We start from the raw sequence: 17,500 nt of genomic DNA, 5'->3' as shown, positions 1-17,500 counted from the left end.
TACATGTCCATTAGTTTGAACACAAACACAGGGAAGCTAAACCATTGAGAGAGAGAGAGAGAGAGATAGAGAGAGAGAGAGAGAGAGAGAGAGAGAGAGAGAGAGAGAGAGAGAGAGAGAGAGAAGGGGGGGAGAGAGAGAGAGAGGGGGGGTTGAGAGGAGAGAGAGAGAGAGAGAGAGAGAGAGAGAGAGAGATTGAGAGGGAGAGAGAGAGGAGGGAGAGATTGAGAGGGAGGGAGAGAGAGAGAGAGAGAGAGAGAGAGAGAGAGAGAGAGAGAGAGAGAGAGAGAGAGAGAGAGAGAGAAGGGGAGAGGGAGAAAGAGACCGCCTAGCCGTGGCCGTTGTAATCATTATTATCATTACGAAGGTCACTGCTTGCTGTGGGCCGAAGCCTGAGCGGCCGGTGTGCCAGCCCACAAGCAAGGTGTGTAGTTCTTGGGCTGCGCTGCCTGATTTATGATCGCCTAGGTCATGGTACATGAGAGATTAGCCCTATCCGTGCATCATGTTTTACTATTGTATCCATACGACGTGGGGGAACTCTGTGCCAGCACTTTCCAAAGAGGAAATTTACTCGTTAATCCGATCCGTACGCTTTGCATATATAGCAGTCTATCAAAATTATTTTTTGAGAAATACTGAAAGTTTCAAAGAGATCTTCGCGCAAGATGTATTCTAAAATGTGAAGAATACAACCCCGGAGGTACAAAATGACCCCTGGCGTACGGATAATGTTAAAACATTAAAATTTATCGTAGACGACTAAAACTTGTACAGGTTATTACGTCTGTGTAAACACAAAGTACAAATTTTATTATAAACAAATAAATAATGTGTATATAATGCAGGAGTGTGTTTTGTTTTGTTTTTTAATTTACCAAACGTGTGTACTTTTCAGCTTTTTCTTTCCTGATTTCTTAAATATTTCAGTTAGGATTCTTAACTGAAATTTAAGAAAAGTTAAACGTAGACACATAAAATTCGATTAAGAAATCAAGCCTAATCTGCGGATGGTGTGTGATGAGTGGAGTTGAAACATGTAGCCTAACAATACATTGTAACTTCTGGACTGGTTTTCTTCAACTTCATGAACTGTGCACAGATAGCCTACACTACGGTTCACAAATGCTGAACAAGTGGATCTTGTTGTGCTGGTGATTTTATTTTAATGTACATTGTATTGTAGTAGGATAGTAGGTAGTACGGTACACTTTTAATGCCAGTCCTATACAGATTCTAGACTAAGCAACATTAAATCCACTGGGTTCTTCTTGTGCTTTGTTTATATTATCTACATGTAGGCCTATTTATTTATTTTTTTAATTTATTTTAATTTTATTCTTTATTTCTTATTTATTTAAATTTAAATTTTATTCTTTATTTCTTATTTATTTTAATTTTAATTTTATTCTTTATTTCTTATTTATTTTAATTTTAATTTTATTCTTTATTTCTTATTTATTTTAATTTTAATTTTATTCTTTATTTCTTATTTATTTATTTGTTTATTTTATTCTTTATTTATTCTTTATTTATTTATTTATTTAATTAATTAATTAATTTTTTAAAATTATTATTATTATTTTTTAATATAGATCTATATATATTTTTAAAAGCTGTATCGTTGTTTTTTGTGGCTTAAAAAAAAAAGAACTAAAGAGAAAGTAACTGAAACGATTAGCTCTAGGGTTATTGTAAGTTGTGAGCCCTTCCTTCACCACCAACGCGCACGCACACACACACACACACGCGCGCACACACACACGCACACACACATACATACCTTAATTATAAAGACGCACGAAACGAAACGAAACGGACAAAAAGACATATTTCAAGTGGCTGCCTCCATTTGCTGAGTCAAACTGATAAACTTCAGGCATTAAAGAAAGTTAAAGTTGTAACAAAGAGGTTTACAATTCTACTATGCTTGAACGAGAAATATCCCCCCTTTGGGAATGGCCTAAAGACACTTCAGTCAGTGGCACTACCCCGGGGGGTAAATTCCTTATGTTGGGAGAATTTTTATCGAGTATCTCTGCAAGGACATTGTATCACCCTCAGCCCAGGTTGGCCCTGACTGAAAACCTGCCTCCGAAATGAATTAAACTGTGTTGATGGGGGTGTGAAATATCTATGCTTAACCCTATCCATATGTTGTGTTTTACTATCGTATCCATACGACAGGGGGAACTCTGTGCCCCCACTTTCCAAGGAGGAAATTTACTCGTTATTCCGATTCATACGCTTTGCATAGCAGTCAGTCAAATTGATTTTTTGAGAAATACTGAAAGTTTCAAAGAGATCTTCGCAGTCGCACTAGAAGTATTCTAAAATGTGAAGAATACAACCCCAGGCGTATGGATAGCATTAAGAAAAAAAAAAAAGATAAGATGAAACATGACGTGGAGACTACATCAGACTGCTGCCTCTTTTAGTCTCGGTGTGTTAAACTAGTTAAAGCATCTCATGATCTGTCCTGACCAAAGACGAGAAAAAATCGAAAGTCTTAACAATTATGACAAAAAGGAAATAATAAAAACACCTGGTTTGTTTGTTTTTGTTTGTTTGAGTAAAGAGAAGCACATCGACACCAAGATGGTCATTTAGTGCTGGGAAATAGTAAGACAGACAGACAGAAACAACAGAGGGGAAGTAAAAAAGTAGGACCTACCAGTAACACCCTCCAACCACCCGCAAAAAAACACCTGGAAAGATCCAAGCTGGCATGTAAGTATATAACACATCTTTATTAATTAAACATCGCAGAATTTCATCATAATAGTCAGACACCTTCTACAAACATGAGCACCAAACAAATACCATGGATTAAAATGTACGAAATAAGACAAACAGAAGTACACTTCTACATTGAACAAATTATTTCTCTATTTCTGAAACACCTGAAAGAATGAGAACACTGTTGTATATTGAAATAATATAATAATAATAACAATAATAATAATACTTATAACAATAACAATAATAATAATTATTATTATAATAACAGATAACATATTTTCAAATTATAGCGAATATCCCAACTGGAAAATAGGCTTTATACCCTTTATAAAAACTATAATATATTATTATAACCCATACTACTACTAATAATAATAACAGATAACATATTTCAATTCTATAGCTTATATCCAAACTGGAAATAGGCTTTACTAAAACTATACGTGTATGTATATTAATATTATTATAACCCATACTGATCCTATTACTACTATTACATATAATATGTTAAAAGTTTCTCATCCTCCTGGGTAAGCACTAAGAGAGCTGCCGTTTACAAGTGCTCAAACACCAACACACTGACAAGACCTCCCCCTGTTTAGGCAGGTATCCATTCTCACCTGAACGGGGTGAAGAAAATTACAAATTTGTGAAAAAAATGCCTTTCCCAAGGACACGTCCATCCCAGACGAAAATTCAAACCTGTGACCTTACAGTTGCATAACCACAAAACTTTTTAAAGTTTTAGTAAGAGTTTTACGGCACTTGCAACACAATAAGGTCATATAAGTGCCGAAGATAGGAAGTGTTACAAGAGAGTAACAAATACAAAAAAAGAAAAAGCAGGGGAGATAGAGAAGATAGATTTTTTAAAGGAAAGAAGGAGCAAACCACATCACAGCACCCGCCAACCACCCACATTCTCACCTGAGCGGGGGAGGGGGGGGGGGGGGGGGGGGGAAGAAAATTACAAATTTGTGAAAAATGCCTTTCCCAAGGACATGTCAATCCCAGACCAAAATTCAAACCTGTGATCTTACAGTTGCAAATCCTGCTGCATAACCACAAGACTACCTTGTCACAGTCAACAAGTAAGTTGTAATGGGAACAAGAGATAATAGAAAATAACAATTACATTTAAAGACAAATCAACGTAAAATTTGCCAGCCAGCAGTAGTATCCTTGTATCTTCCAAAATCCAAATTTCTGAACACAATGAAGCACTGACATGAAATAAATTTTTTTAAAATAATAAATTCCTGAAATAAAATGAAAGCAGAAAAACTTTGCCAGATTTCCTCTGTTATTCTACTTTTCAAAATATTTTTTAAAAGTTCAACATAAAATAAGACACAAAGATAAATGTATTCCACGAAGGATGGACGTCACACAACATGTAAACATTTGTTGCTGTTGTTGTTGTTGTTGTTAGCGATCCAGTAGTATCTGAGCGTTAACTCTTCTGCATGATGCCATTTTGTAATAGCTGGATGTCTGTTCTAATAGTTGTCTTGAGGAGTAGAGGCAGTTAGATGTGTAGGGCAGCCTGGGAAGAAAACATTCCCTCTGATTGGTAGTTTTCTACAGAAGAACAGATGATGTTCCACTGTCTCTGAGGGGTAGTCACATAGTGGGCAGGTAGCAGACAGCTTTATTCCAATTCAGTTGAGATGTTCATTGAGGGTCACAAGATGTGTTCTAAGTTGGAAGATTATGGATTGATCTCCCCTCCTAAACTCATTGATTGGATCTTTAACCAGTGGTTAATTCATGTGGCCATACATTATTCTAATTGTCATACCTGTGGCCCATGCGTTCATCCAGTTAACATTTCCTTCACAAATTTCCAGCAACATTTCAACACTTGCCAGAGTCTAAGTAAGTAATCCGCCAGTGCCATTCACATTTTGAATCAAAAAGAAAGAACCAGATATATATCTCAACAACAGGGTAAAATGATACATTATACCGCATAAAAAAGATATATTGCTAAAGCAAAAGACGTTTTTAAAACAACAAAGAGCATTTAAAATTGGATTCCCTACAACAGTAAATATTGGAAAACCACACAAAAAAACCCAGTATATGTCCAAATGACAGCGCAAAACAATTACAGTCTAATAAACAGCTCTGCTAAACCTACAAACAGTGGAAAAACACAAAGAAAAATTTCCGCTTTATAGCATTGTTTGGACTCAAAGTGATGCTTTAAAAAATTATTATGATTCTTTTTGAGCAGACAGGTGAAGGGTGAAGTGCGGTCCTTGTATCAAAATGCAGCGAAACTATTCCAACTTCCCAGGGAACATTCTGGCTCAGAAAAAAAAAAGAATTACTGAAGGTGTCTCAAACTCCTGTTCCAGACAAATGAACCAGTAGGAGAATGGAAAGTTAAGTGGGAAAGTTGTTACAAGTAACATTTTGAAAAGGGGCTCAAAAGCTAGAAAAACAGTCCACCATAAAACTTAGTCATCTTTTCACTGACTGCCATCCTCATCACTGACTCGATGAGTACCCTCGAAAACGTGAAGAAGTATATGATGTATGCAGACTGGCGAGAGACAATACAAAGCAGCAGATTCACAAGGGTGTATGGATCTTTAGCCCTGGTCATGCAGGAGTTCAAGGCAATGAACGTGCTGATAAGTTAGCCGGCCAGGCTGAGATTGGCGGCACCATGCAATTAGATCCACCAAGAGTCATGGTAGCATTTTTGTTTTAGTTGAGGTTTTACGGCGCTCTCAACTGCATAAGGTCATATGAGTGCCAGAAGACAAGAGGTGTTACAAGAGAGTAAGAGAGAAACAAACATAAAAAAGAAGAAGGGGTGATAAGGACGATAGATGTTTGATAGTAAAGACGAAGCAAACCACACCAGAGCACCCACCAACCACCCACAGGCTGAGATTGGCGGCACCATGCAATTAGATCCACCAACAGCCATGGCAGCATTGACAGAATCATTCAACGACCATAGAGAGGATGAAGGCACCACATCACACACGATGGAAACACTGAGGGATGCCGATATTTCTAGAGGGTCGCAAAGGGACAGCCACCTACAAGGAAAATCTAAAGGGACATCCAACCAGCTGATGACTCATGACTCACTGGCACGATCAGCAAACCAACCGTTTTATGGATCCCGGAGAGGAGGTACGAGCAGCTCTGGCACTATACCGCCTGCAATGATGCCTTTTCTCCAACCAAGTAAGTAATCTGGTAATCAAAAAACGTCTTGTGAAGTAAATGAAGTCAGAAAGCCAAGGATTCAAGCCTTTCAATGTCTTCTGTAGATGTAACAATCATGCCTTTTCTCAACTTTCTCTTCCATAATTAACCAGTACATTGCACAAACTGACTCATGAACACAGTGCTCCAAAGGGAATGGGACAACCTTTTCCTTCCCACTCTAAAACCCCCCACTAATTTGAGAAAAAAAAAAAGGTGAAACTGTGTAAGAAAACACTAATTTGAGCCCCAAAAAATGACGACATTGTATAAGTTTAACACCCCTATCAACACTGTTAGGCTATTTAAGGGGCACGACCTTCGAGCTTAACGTCCATCTCTGAAAGGACCGAGCCAAGTGGGAAATTTATGTAAAATGTCTTTCTCAAGGACACAAGGTCGGACCGAACTGAGGCTTGAACACCCGAACCCGCACTAATTTGAGATGGTCTCACAAGGCAAACATTGCTAATTGACATTGCATCTAAAAAAAAAAAAAAAAATGAAAGTGAGAAGCTGTAAAGAGACTTGTGTAAAAGTAAAAGCAAAAAATGAACCACCACAGTAGACAGAACAAGGAAGACACACATTTTTCCTTCTCTCCAATAAGTTTGGTAGAAGAGGACGATAACATGCTGTGATACACACAGAGTACCCAGTACAGAAAAAGTCTGTGGGCGATATTGTTGAAGTCAGATGTTTGTTCTCTCTTTACAAAGAACCGAGAAGAGCAGAACACTGAGGTGAACCTAAATAGTTTGGTCGATAAAGAGGGTTTGAGCTTGACCTTTGAGAAATCAAACAAGCTACAAAAAAAATCTCAAGCTAATAAAAACCTACTCTAATTCTGACGGTACCATGCAAATATGTCAGATACAACCATTCATAGAAGATTAACATTACAAGAAAAGATTTGTAGCCTCAAGTAAAGATTTCTACTCTCTGTATACACAACACTGCACAAATGTTTTGGGGCTCTGGCCAGTCTCTTTTTCAAACTTTTAGCCACAGTAGCATAGAAGAGAATAACGACAAACATCAAGAATCTATGGAATATTCGCTCTTTGCTAGATATATATATGGCAAAGAAATGGGATATGAATACTTTACCAGCTTTATGCTCAGCTATGATATGAAAGAACAATTGCCAAAAAGAACAGGGCATACCTTTCTCTTGATGCTCTAGCAAAATAAAACATAATACGAAAGCAGAGATAACAACATATATAAAAAGGAGATTTAGCGCCTCAAAAGTACTAATTATATCTCATTCGTACAAAACCGATTTGCAAAATGCAAGCGTCAAATACTTTTATATCCTTTGTTGCAACAACTAAAATCTGTAACATCAGTCAAAGTGTGCTGGTCTTATATCAAAGTAAACCCAGATGATGCAATTTAAACATATTTCAGCAAAGGGCCGATTTTGGCTTCAGGTGCAGGTTCACATGTGATCAAAATTCAGTCCCGCAAGTTTGTGCGTTGTGATCTGAGAAGCTGTTGGCAGACAAAACAGGGGACAGATTCGCAACAGAGTTACAATTTCAGTACGTGTCCTTTGTTCCACCCAATTTTCCAACAAACAGCTTCACCAAATAGGAAACAAAAAATATTCTGCCAACCACTCAACCCTGAATATTTTCTCACACCAGAGTCATTCTCAGTAACTCCAAATTACAGTACAATTCCTTACCATCTTCAATTCAAAGAGAGTCATTAATTTATCTGAGAATTCTTTGCTGTGCAGTCTTTCCTCCTCCACTTTCGTCCCTGATAGTTCAGACAAGCAAAAATCATCCATCTCACCCATGTAAAACTACCCACCGTCAACGGTAATCATTATTTTTTATATTTAAAAAAAATTTTAATTAAAAAAAAGAAAAAAAAAGTACAAACGTTCAGAGTAGTCAATAAGATGTGCTCATCCAAACAGGTCAACAATTTGTTATGCTCAATACAGCATCCAATTTTATATTTTTTTAAAAACTTATTGTAGCAACGGAGAGTGGTTTCTGTATCATGTTGATATGAACTGAATAAATCAAAGTTATAGAGCTTCCCAAAAAGAAGTCTGTTTTTGTTGTTTTGTTTTCAAAAAAATTTATGAATTCACACTGTTTACACTATGCGACTTTCCAACCTTACAAAGACTGTAATGAGGGCATTCCTCACTCATATGATGGACACTGTGGTAATTTTTTGGTCGCCATTGGATTCTATTTTGTGATTAAAAAAATTATATCAAGATATATATATATTTTTAAAAAATTACAATATAATACAAAAAGCTAAGAAAACAATCTTTCATCACAATTCATCCTTCTCCGCTTCCTCATCATCATCCTCTTCTTCCTCCTCCTCCTCTTCTTCCGCCTCGCCATCATTGTCTGAGTTAACCTCATCAACAGCTTCGGGTAAAGTTATCATCGGACTTGCCAGATCTTCCATTGAGCAAACTTCTGCAAAGAAACAAAATGGAGCGCAGAGAAGGTTACCCTCAGAACACAGAACAGAACCAAACGTAAACATAAACTGCTCCAGCGACAGCTTTTTAAATCTACCTCACAGCGTCTCTATCTTGTTGGGGGTTTTTTTAGACTTCTGAGCATTCATATGAGCTTTAAAATCTCTTTTTGTTTTAGTAGAGGTTTTACGGTGCTCGCAACGGTATAAGGTCATATGAGCGCCAAGGGGTGGATGTCAACAGAGAAGTCCTTACTCGGCTCACCTCTCTAGCTTCAACAGCACAAAGTCTGCTTCGACTATCAAGGCACCCTAGAAATAGCCGGTCACAAGAGTGTGACAAACATACAAAAGAAGTAGAGGGAAAATGACGATAGTAAGGATTAGGAAAGAAAAAGCAGCAGTTCCCTGTTGAAGTTCAGGCACAGTTATGAGCATGACATTGATGAATCAGTCCATTTACAGTTACAATTCTACAACAGTGCATAAGAACTCGAAAAGTTAATGTCCCCTCCTTTGGGAATGGCCTAAAGACACTTCAGTCAGTAGCACTGCCCCGGGGGGTTTGAAATCTCTCATCAATCAAAAAATAATTGCTTAAAAATTAAAACATAAAAACAATACGTAATCAACATCAAGTTCAATTCAAAACCAGAGTTTGGGAACAGAATGTCAGAAAGACAAGTTATCACAGAATGAGAAAGAGCCCCAAAAAGCCTACAACTATATTTGTTTCCCTAAATAAGGATCAAATCACAGTTCCACCATGACATACAAAAATGTTAAATTGAATTTTAGAGACACATGACAGATAAATAAGGAGTATCCATGTGTGTGTATGTGTGTGTGTGTGTGCCTGTGCGTGTGTGCCTGTGTGACAGTGTGTGTGTGAGTGTGTGCATGTGCACGCGTGCCTGCGTGTAAGTGCTAGTGTGTGCTTTCATGAGTGCATGTTGGTGAGAGTGTAAGTGTGTGTGCATTTGGTGTGCGTGTACTCTGCCTGTGTCTATCATGTACATATGGGTGAGTGTTTGGGCATGGAAGTATGTGTCCCTCTGGAAATGTATTGTTAACTAATCTGGGATAAACCAGGAGCTTCTCTTGCAAGACAGTCATTTTTTAAAGAAAGTGTTTTACGGCACTAGCAACAGAAAAAGGTCATATAAGTGCCGAAGTTTAGAGGTGATACAAGAGAGTATGTATGGCTCTTTTCGTCTATGCAGACGGTCAATTTAGCTTAAGATTGTCTCAAGGTTGTACTCATGCAGCTTCTTTCATGGCTAATTCTTCCTATGTTTGAAGCGCAAATTCTGTTGCAGTGCTTGCATGTCAGTGACGTGGATCAAGGCTCTGTACTTTTGTTGTATTCCTTTCGTCGTCGGCGCTTCTCAGCCTGGTTGTTTCTAAAGCTGCTCTCTAGCATCATAGTTCTTACAAGAGAGTAACAAACACAAAAAAGAAAGAGGGGAGATAAGGATGATAGGAAAGAAGGAGCAAACCACATCAGAGCACCCGCCAACCACACACCAAGACAGTCAGTGAATGGGAGTCACGAAAATTGCCAAACAATATCAAGCGTCAATTGTTTCAAGCTACAGCCCACTTCAGCATGTGCTTGAGCTAGACATAATAATGACTTCAGCTAAAGAACAATCTACTGAGCCAAAGCCACCAGAAAAGATGCGGTTCTGAATTCTTTTTGGGATGATTCTTGTGTATTGTGCAGTTTTGCAGTTGTGAATAAATACAAACATTCAGTAGAAAATCACCCCCCCCCCCCCCCCAAAAAAAAAAAAAAAAAAAAAAATTTCCTTTCACTAGATCTGAAATATCCTATAGCGTTTAGACTGCTAGTAAATATTTTTTTAAAAGACAGAAATAATGGGTAAAAAAGATAATTATTCAAACCACGTACTTGTTTCTTCTCCACAAATAATTTTCTCGTAATCGGGAATGTTTTCTCGTTGCAAAAGGGAGATCATTTCTTCTTCATGATTCTCCAGGAAGTCGTCACACTGAAATAAGAGAAGAGAAAAATGCCATAAAAAGAGGACAGAAATTTCAGAGGTAACATGGACAAAAGAAAATAAGTACAACTGTCTGCCCCCCATCCGCCCTCCTACCCCCAATCTGTTTTTCCAGACAATTATGCAGCAGTCTGTCTGCCTTCCTGCCATAAACCACAATCAGCCCCTTTTGTGACAAGGACTCTAAGAAAGTTACTTCCCATTCTGTTTTAAAGATCTGAGTTTCAAGTTTTGCTCAAATAGAAGTAAAAAGAATATAATGCACTAAATTTCAGAATCTGAATTTAAGTCATCTTTAGTTTTAGTAGAGGTTTTACGGCATTCGCAACTGCATAAGGTCATATGAGTGCCAGAAGATTAGAGGTGTTTCAAGAGGGTAGCAAATAAAAAAGAAGAAGGGGAGATAAGGACGATAGATGTTCGATAAGAAAGAAGAAGCAAACCACACCAGAGCACCCGCCAACCACCCACATTTAAGTTATCTGTATTCAAGAACACAGTGCTGGAGTGCAAACATGTAACAGAACTGATTATGAAAAAATATCTCGAGCATAAATTTAAAATGGACTTATTTTATACCTTACATCTGGCCAACATTCGCCATGTGCGAGGCACAGATACAAAACATTACCTTGTACTTGAGCATTTTGCCAGCCTCTCGGTCAAGATTCAAGCCCGTAGTCTCAAGTCTCTGACCCCAAAATCCAGAGGTTCGTACGATGCTCTTTGACCCATCCTCGTTTGTGAGTTCACCGTATTGTCTCAGTTTTTCACATATGTCTTCGAAAATTTCTTCTAAATGTGAATCCGATCTTGCATACTTCTTCTGCAAAGAGAAAAATCAGTTCCGAGAAAGATGAGTTCGTATGAAATATACACAGGTTAAACAGTGAGAGACATTAATTGAAAGCTAAGAAACCCATTGTGCTCTACATTTTTCATTTATGAGCTAAAAAATACAACTCAATATAAGTGTGGAAGGAAATAGTTAATTGAAGGACTGTTTGATCAATCTCCAGTATCATTACAAGTAGAACTGGATAAAATTAATTTAAAAAATTCACATTGTCCTTTCTGAAATCCTTTTCTACATCAGTCACACTATTTATTCATTTTCTGAAAAGACAGTGTATCCAAAAGTTGCAGTAGATAGGATAGTTTGAAAGCGCTAGCAGAGAGCTCTTTTCTTTCCAATCTCACTCGCTCACTCCCTCGTCCAGTCCCCCACTGAAGCAGTGGCTGCCCTTCCCCGTTTACATTTCCATTTCATCCGTTGTAGCGCTTTCCTCAGGCTTTAAAAGACCATTATTATTGAGCCAGTGTTTTTCTCTCTTCATTATACAATATCTCTCAAGTAAAAAAATCCTAACTCACTGAAAAACACAGGAAATTCTTTTCCTCTATAGAGATATCTAAAACTGATAACACTGTTGAACTTAAGAATATTTTGAGCCCCTGGAAAGAATCACTGAAACACTTTCCTAGAAAAAGACAAACAGAAATCAGTCATAAAGATACAAATCTAATCTAGTAGTCAAATCTGATATTTAATCCTGAAAGTAGTCAGGGCGCAAAACAGTTGGTGAAGGCATTGTAGCCGATTGTAGCCAACAGGGGAAAAGGCAGAAGAATCATACTAGGTGATTTTGAGAATCTTAAGTTTAAAAAAAAACCAGAATTTTCTTTTAACTCTTTATCTCCGGCCAGCGGCTCGCGGTCAGAACCACTGTGCCGCTCGGGCACGTTCCTTTACGACGACTTGAGCATAAAATTAATTTTCGGCAGTAGTTTATCGAAATTGGTTCACTCATTTTGATTTAAACACTAATTTAGTGATGATTTAGTCATTTTTAGATTTAGTACCAAAAAGGGGCCCTGGCACAGTGGGTTTACCCCCCCCCCCCCCCCCCCTCCACGGAGATAAAGAGTTAAAGAAAGATATAAAACTTTCTCTTTTTAAAATAGACCAAGCCATTTTTTTTCTTGCTTTAACACTTATAGTACCAAAGGCTCATATAGATCTAGTGAAAAACCCTCAAGTACCGCACCAGATTAGAACTCTGAAGCAATGGTAGATTTTTAACAAATTAACAAAACTTTTGCAGCCCGAGAAACATGCTTTAAAAATTCACAGAGGTTCATCAACCATTTAGCTATCATATGGAATGACTTCCTTTGGTATTTAGTTCAGTGCAGTGGCTTTGTCCGTTATTTAATTATACTCAGTACACCTGGTCGAGTCGTCGCCAGCGGTAATGAGCACATACTAACGCCTGGACTAAAGTCGCCGACGGTACTAAAAGTGTTAAATCAGTGTTTGTAAAATCAGAGTGTCACGTAGCCCCCATGGGGTATAAATGAAAAATTTCTTTCAATGTGACTTCAGCTGGGTTTTTTTTTTCATACTCTTTACTAATAAAAAGAATATTACTACATACTGCATTTCCACCAGGAAAGTACTCTATAATCATAATGTGCTTAACAAAAGTACAAAGAACATATAAATTTCCAAAAGTGATTCTCTCTCACCCCCTGCCCCTTCTCTCTCTCTTACTCTTCCTACTCCCTCTCTTTAGTTTTTTAGTTTTACTAACATTACAATGATCATAAAAATACTTAAATCATGTGCCTCAACAAAATTATGTGATTTCAACTGCTTATTAAACACTTCCACGGAATTTGAATCTCTAATATATTTGGGTATAAACACATATTTACCTCGAAAAAATTAGGTGATTTTGACTTTTTTAACACTTCCAGGGAATTTGAGTCTTTAACATATATATATTTGTGTAAGTCATTTCACATCAGAGGACCAATTCAAAACGCATTTCATCTTGTCTTCTTTCCTCCTTTCGCGTCAAACAAAAGCAGGGCACTTTACACTTTGATCAGATTTACCCTCTAAAAGAACTTTTATCGAGAGTTCATCTATGTGACCCATCTCAAAACAGTGGTTAACATCCCATATTCCCTGATATAAGACCATACCATATTTCTAGAAAAAAAGAGATATGTTTGAGAGTTCCCACATGAAGTTTTTACAACAAAAGTTCTTACCTCTTTTACGGTTAGGTCTCCTTTTGGATCTACCCTGAAACTTCCAACTTGGATACTTTTCTTGGGATCCACTTGACTGACGGCCCAGTTCGCCTCACTGATCAAGGCTCGACACACTGTTTGAAGAAGAAATATAAGAGAGTGTGACTTGTTTTTGGGGGGGGGTTTTTGTAAGTGTTGTACAGCGCTCCCAACTGCATAAGGTCATATGAGCGCGCGAGACACATTAAACATTTTCAGTGGGTAGGAAATTTTTAATGTTGCCCGGGTGGCGGCCGAAGCCTACTCTTATCCATTTTAAACCACCAAGGGGATCTTTAACGCGCGCAACTTGCACACGGGTCCTCCGAGATTTTTCGCCCTTGTCCGAGAGGGCTAGGTGTAGAGTGTAGATCTTTCCTACCAGAAGATCAGGGGTGTGGCTGAAAGACAGCAGTAAGGAGCCAAGGGGTAGAAGTAGAAAGGCAGCAGAAAGAGTCAGGAGCCCAGAGGAAAGGGAAGGGGACAGAAAGAGGTGACGAAAGAAGACGATGGAACATTGTTAGAGAGCAGGAAAGGATGTGAAAGGAAAACATTTTTTAGAGGAGAAAATTTTTCGGTCGCTAGAATCTAGAAATCTAAATCTAGATCTAGATGTACATCTTGTGGTGCGATATACAGTAAGCGATCTTTTGTGGATATCTCTGGAAGTTACAGGTCGATCTTCATGATTTTTTCACCAGAAGTTAGAAAAAACTTCCTTTCTATACGGTGTAGCACATTACTGTAACAGCAGTTTGAAATTTCTATATGTTGTGGTGGTGTTTGTTTGGTAACGTGTGCCTGTTTGGTGCGCAAGGTGTCTGTTTGGTGCAACATATGTCGTCTGGTTGGGTGCGCAATAGTACCATGTTTACAGCTCCAGCTCCAGATCTAGCTCTTTTCTGACACTTTTCATCTTTCTCTATCCTGGCCTTGTCTTCTTTTCCTTACAAGAAGTTCCTGTACTGACCATAACGGAAGGCCAAGGTCAATGAGGCGTGTTCTTTTTGGGAGCTGTGCGCCCCCTAATAAGAGATTTCCTTACATCGTGTGTATGTGTTTTGATAATGGATAAAAAGAAACGTGCTGTGGACACAAGAAGGGGAAAGAAGAAAACAAGAATTAGACTATACCTAGACTAGTATTCTTAAAGAAAAAGGACAAAAAAGAAGAAGAAAAAGACATGAAAAGAAGAAATTGAACATTTTGGAGATTAAATTTCCATATTAATTAATTTTGACATGAATACATTAACTTATCATCTTCCAATGGCAATATAATGCATCCAAATGGAAGGAAAACAGTCTGTTTCAGTGCACAAAATGCAGGTCATAAAGAAATAACTTAATAAGTAAAACAAACAAAGGGCCTAGAAGCCACACTATCAATGCCAAATAGCAAAAAAGCCGATATTGCGCACTGAAACGGACTGCCCAAATTTGGTCTGCTTCAGTGCGCAACCCTATCTGGCAGGTTCCTGGGCATTAAGAAGCAGCCTGCGATAGTATTTATTGATTCTAGTATACATTCTACGATACATTAGAGCTAGAAATTAGCTAGATATGTGCTAAATAATCGACTACTCAAGCGCTTAGTAAATTCATCGATACCGGTTACGAAAACCATAAATATGAAGGGGCAAAACTTTCCGACACCGTAGAATCACGTGTGTTGACAGGAACCTCCAAAACGAAAGTGAAATAAGCTGCATTCTGCGCATGCTCACAGAAAGTGACATCATTTTCGCTGTTCTTATCCAAAACAAAGCAGGAGACCGGGGGTTGTGCACCCAAACAGTTGCGCGGTGACGCGGGCCTACATCTAGATCTAGATCTACCCGGATTCGAACCCGGGACCTTTGAATGAGAGGCCAACACCGTAACCTCTAGAGATCAATTAAAAGAACAGCCCCAACAAGCACATTGTCAAATCTGTGCCGCTCCTATCCGTTTTGAAACTTCTAGATCTAGATCTAGAATCTAGATTCTAAATCTACTATTTTAACATTTATTTTAGAGGGGATGAAAATAAACATAAAGAAAGTGGCTATTCTCACCCGCCCGGAAGTTCTCGCAAGATCAACTCCTCCCCTCTTCTCTCTCTCTCTCTCTCTTTCTGAATAGTCTATCGGTGTGGACGATCAAATTGACCAAAACAAAGTTAAAAAATGATGTTAAAACACAAAAGTAAATTAATTTGGTTGTCTACAAAGATGCTACAGCTATTTAACTTTTCGAATCGAGCCGAACTACGCGGGTCGCCATTTTGTTTTGCCCGGAAATTCTCGCGCTACTCCTCTCTCTCTTTCTCTCTCTCTCTCCACTGCCCACAGACAAAATTGGGCGCTTTTTCGGTAGTTCCCACCCCCCTTATTTGATAGAGCCTGACCTACATCTAGATCTAGATCTATATATACGTTTGATTCGCGGCAAGCTAAGATGTCAAACCTAGTAACAACTGCAAAACATTAAATTGTGGTAAAATTCAGGGGGGCATGCCCCCCCTGAAACCCCCCACCTTGTTTTTATTAGGTCAGGGGGGCAAGCCCCCCTGAAACCCCCCTACTCTTGGGGCCAAAACCGGCGAATAACAAATGCGGGGTGGGAACTACTGAAAAAGCGCCCAAAATTGTACGCTTTTAGTAGGCTACAGTTGTAATGGAACGTTTGTTCACGGCACAGAATTCTACAATTTTTCTGTTATCACAGTGTAGAATTCTGTGGTTTAGGTTGAACGCAAAATTTGTTGAACGCGCACCGTGTGAGAATAGCCACAAGACTCGCCTGCACTATTCTGAGGTGGCCAAACATAAAATAGCAGCACTGCAGCACTCACCTCCACAATATTTTTCATTTTTTCCACACTGACTGACGTCCACAAACGTCAAGAGAAGTAAAAATGATAGTAAGTACATTGCTGAATCACCCAGCATCATTGCAGTTGGAACAAGCGGTCGTACAATTTAAAAGCTTCTCCGAAAAGTTTTTTTGTTCAAGTCCCGGCTGGTGTTTCTCACAAGGCAGAAGCTCAGCCGGTTTCCAATGTTTTCGTCCGTATTGAACTTGTTTCGTTTTGTGGATATACCGGTTACGAATTTCACATTGCTGTGAGCAAAACGTGGATCGCAGCAGAGATGGCACGGAACGATTTTGATCATTTTGGGACAATCAAAAGAATAATCAACAAACCCTTGGCGAAACAATTTTGTTTTTCTCTTCGCTAATATGATCAATGTTTTGAGTTTTGAACTTTTGAAAGAGCTGTTATTTTTGCCTTGCTTGAAAGTTGAAAGGAAACAAATACGTTTAGATCTAGATCTAGATCTAGATTTACTGCAGCCCTAACTAAAGCTAAAGAGGGAATTAAATTGTTAGGCATGGGTAAGTTGGATACTTGACTATCGAGTATCTCATTGATGGGTACCATGCAGGGCTGCCAGTTTGGCCCCAAATGGGGCCAAATTGCTCAAATTTGGCTCTTTGGGATCATGACTGGCCACCCCCAAAAATAGTTGGCCCGGTTGGCCCCAATTTGGCCAATTTTAGATTCCCCCCCCCCCCCCCCCCAAGAAAAAACAAATGAAATAAAATAAAAGCAACGAGTTTTTGCCACACACAAATTGAGCATTTATTAGTCCCAAATGGTTGGCAGTGAAGAGAGCGGCTGCGTGGAATAATGGCTGATCAAGAAAGTCGTGTTTACATTGTGGATCTTGCAGAGGATTCTAGCGTCAAGACAGTTCACAAACATTAATTTAGCTTGGTTCAGTGAGTCGTCCCCATGAAGGAACCAAGGCATGACCACTGACAGTGACAGGATGAACAGTAGCGTGCACTGATGACTGAAAAGGGTCAGGTATCATACCGTAATCAATCATACTTATTGATTTACTAATGTTATTTAGATCTAATTTGGTTGAATATTTATTTATTTTATTCACAAAGATGGGGGGGGGG

The 17,500-nt window shown here is 38.6% G+C and overlaps 1 protein-coding gene across 1 annotated transcript; it reads right to left on the bottom strand.

The window, feature by feature from the left end:
• Nucleotides 1–7,740: 7,740 nt before the first annotated feature.
• LOC101848785 (protein canopy homolog 2) lies at nucleotides 7,741–16,709 on the bottom strand. Its single transcript, XM_005110018.3, has 5 exons — nucleotides 16,380–16,709; nucleotides 13,524–13,639; nucleotides 11,095–11,289; nucleotides 10,352–10,451; nucleotides 7,741–8,432 (listed from the first exon to the last, which is right to left on the bottom strand). Exons 1-5 carry the CDS (start codon nucleotides 16,477–16,479, stop codon nucleotides 8,281–8,283), a joined length of 663 nt encoding a protein of 220 aa, XP_005110075.1. The 5' UTR covers nucleotides 16,480–16,709; the 3' UTR covers nucleotides 7,741–8,280.
• Between the last annotated feature and the right edge of the window lie 791 nt (nucleotides 16,710–17,500).

This window comes from Aplysia californica, unplaced genomic scaffold (assembly GCF_000002075.1).
Source record: "Aplysia californica isolate F4 #8 unplaced genomic scaffold, AplCal3.0 scaffold00842, whole genome shotgun sequence".
Taxonomy (NCBI): Eukaryota; Metazoa; Mollusca; class Gastropoda; order Aplysiida; family Aplysiidae; genus Aplysia; species Aplysia californica.
This window is presented reverse-complemented; position numbering and strand designations above follow the sequence as displayed.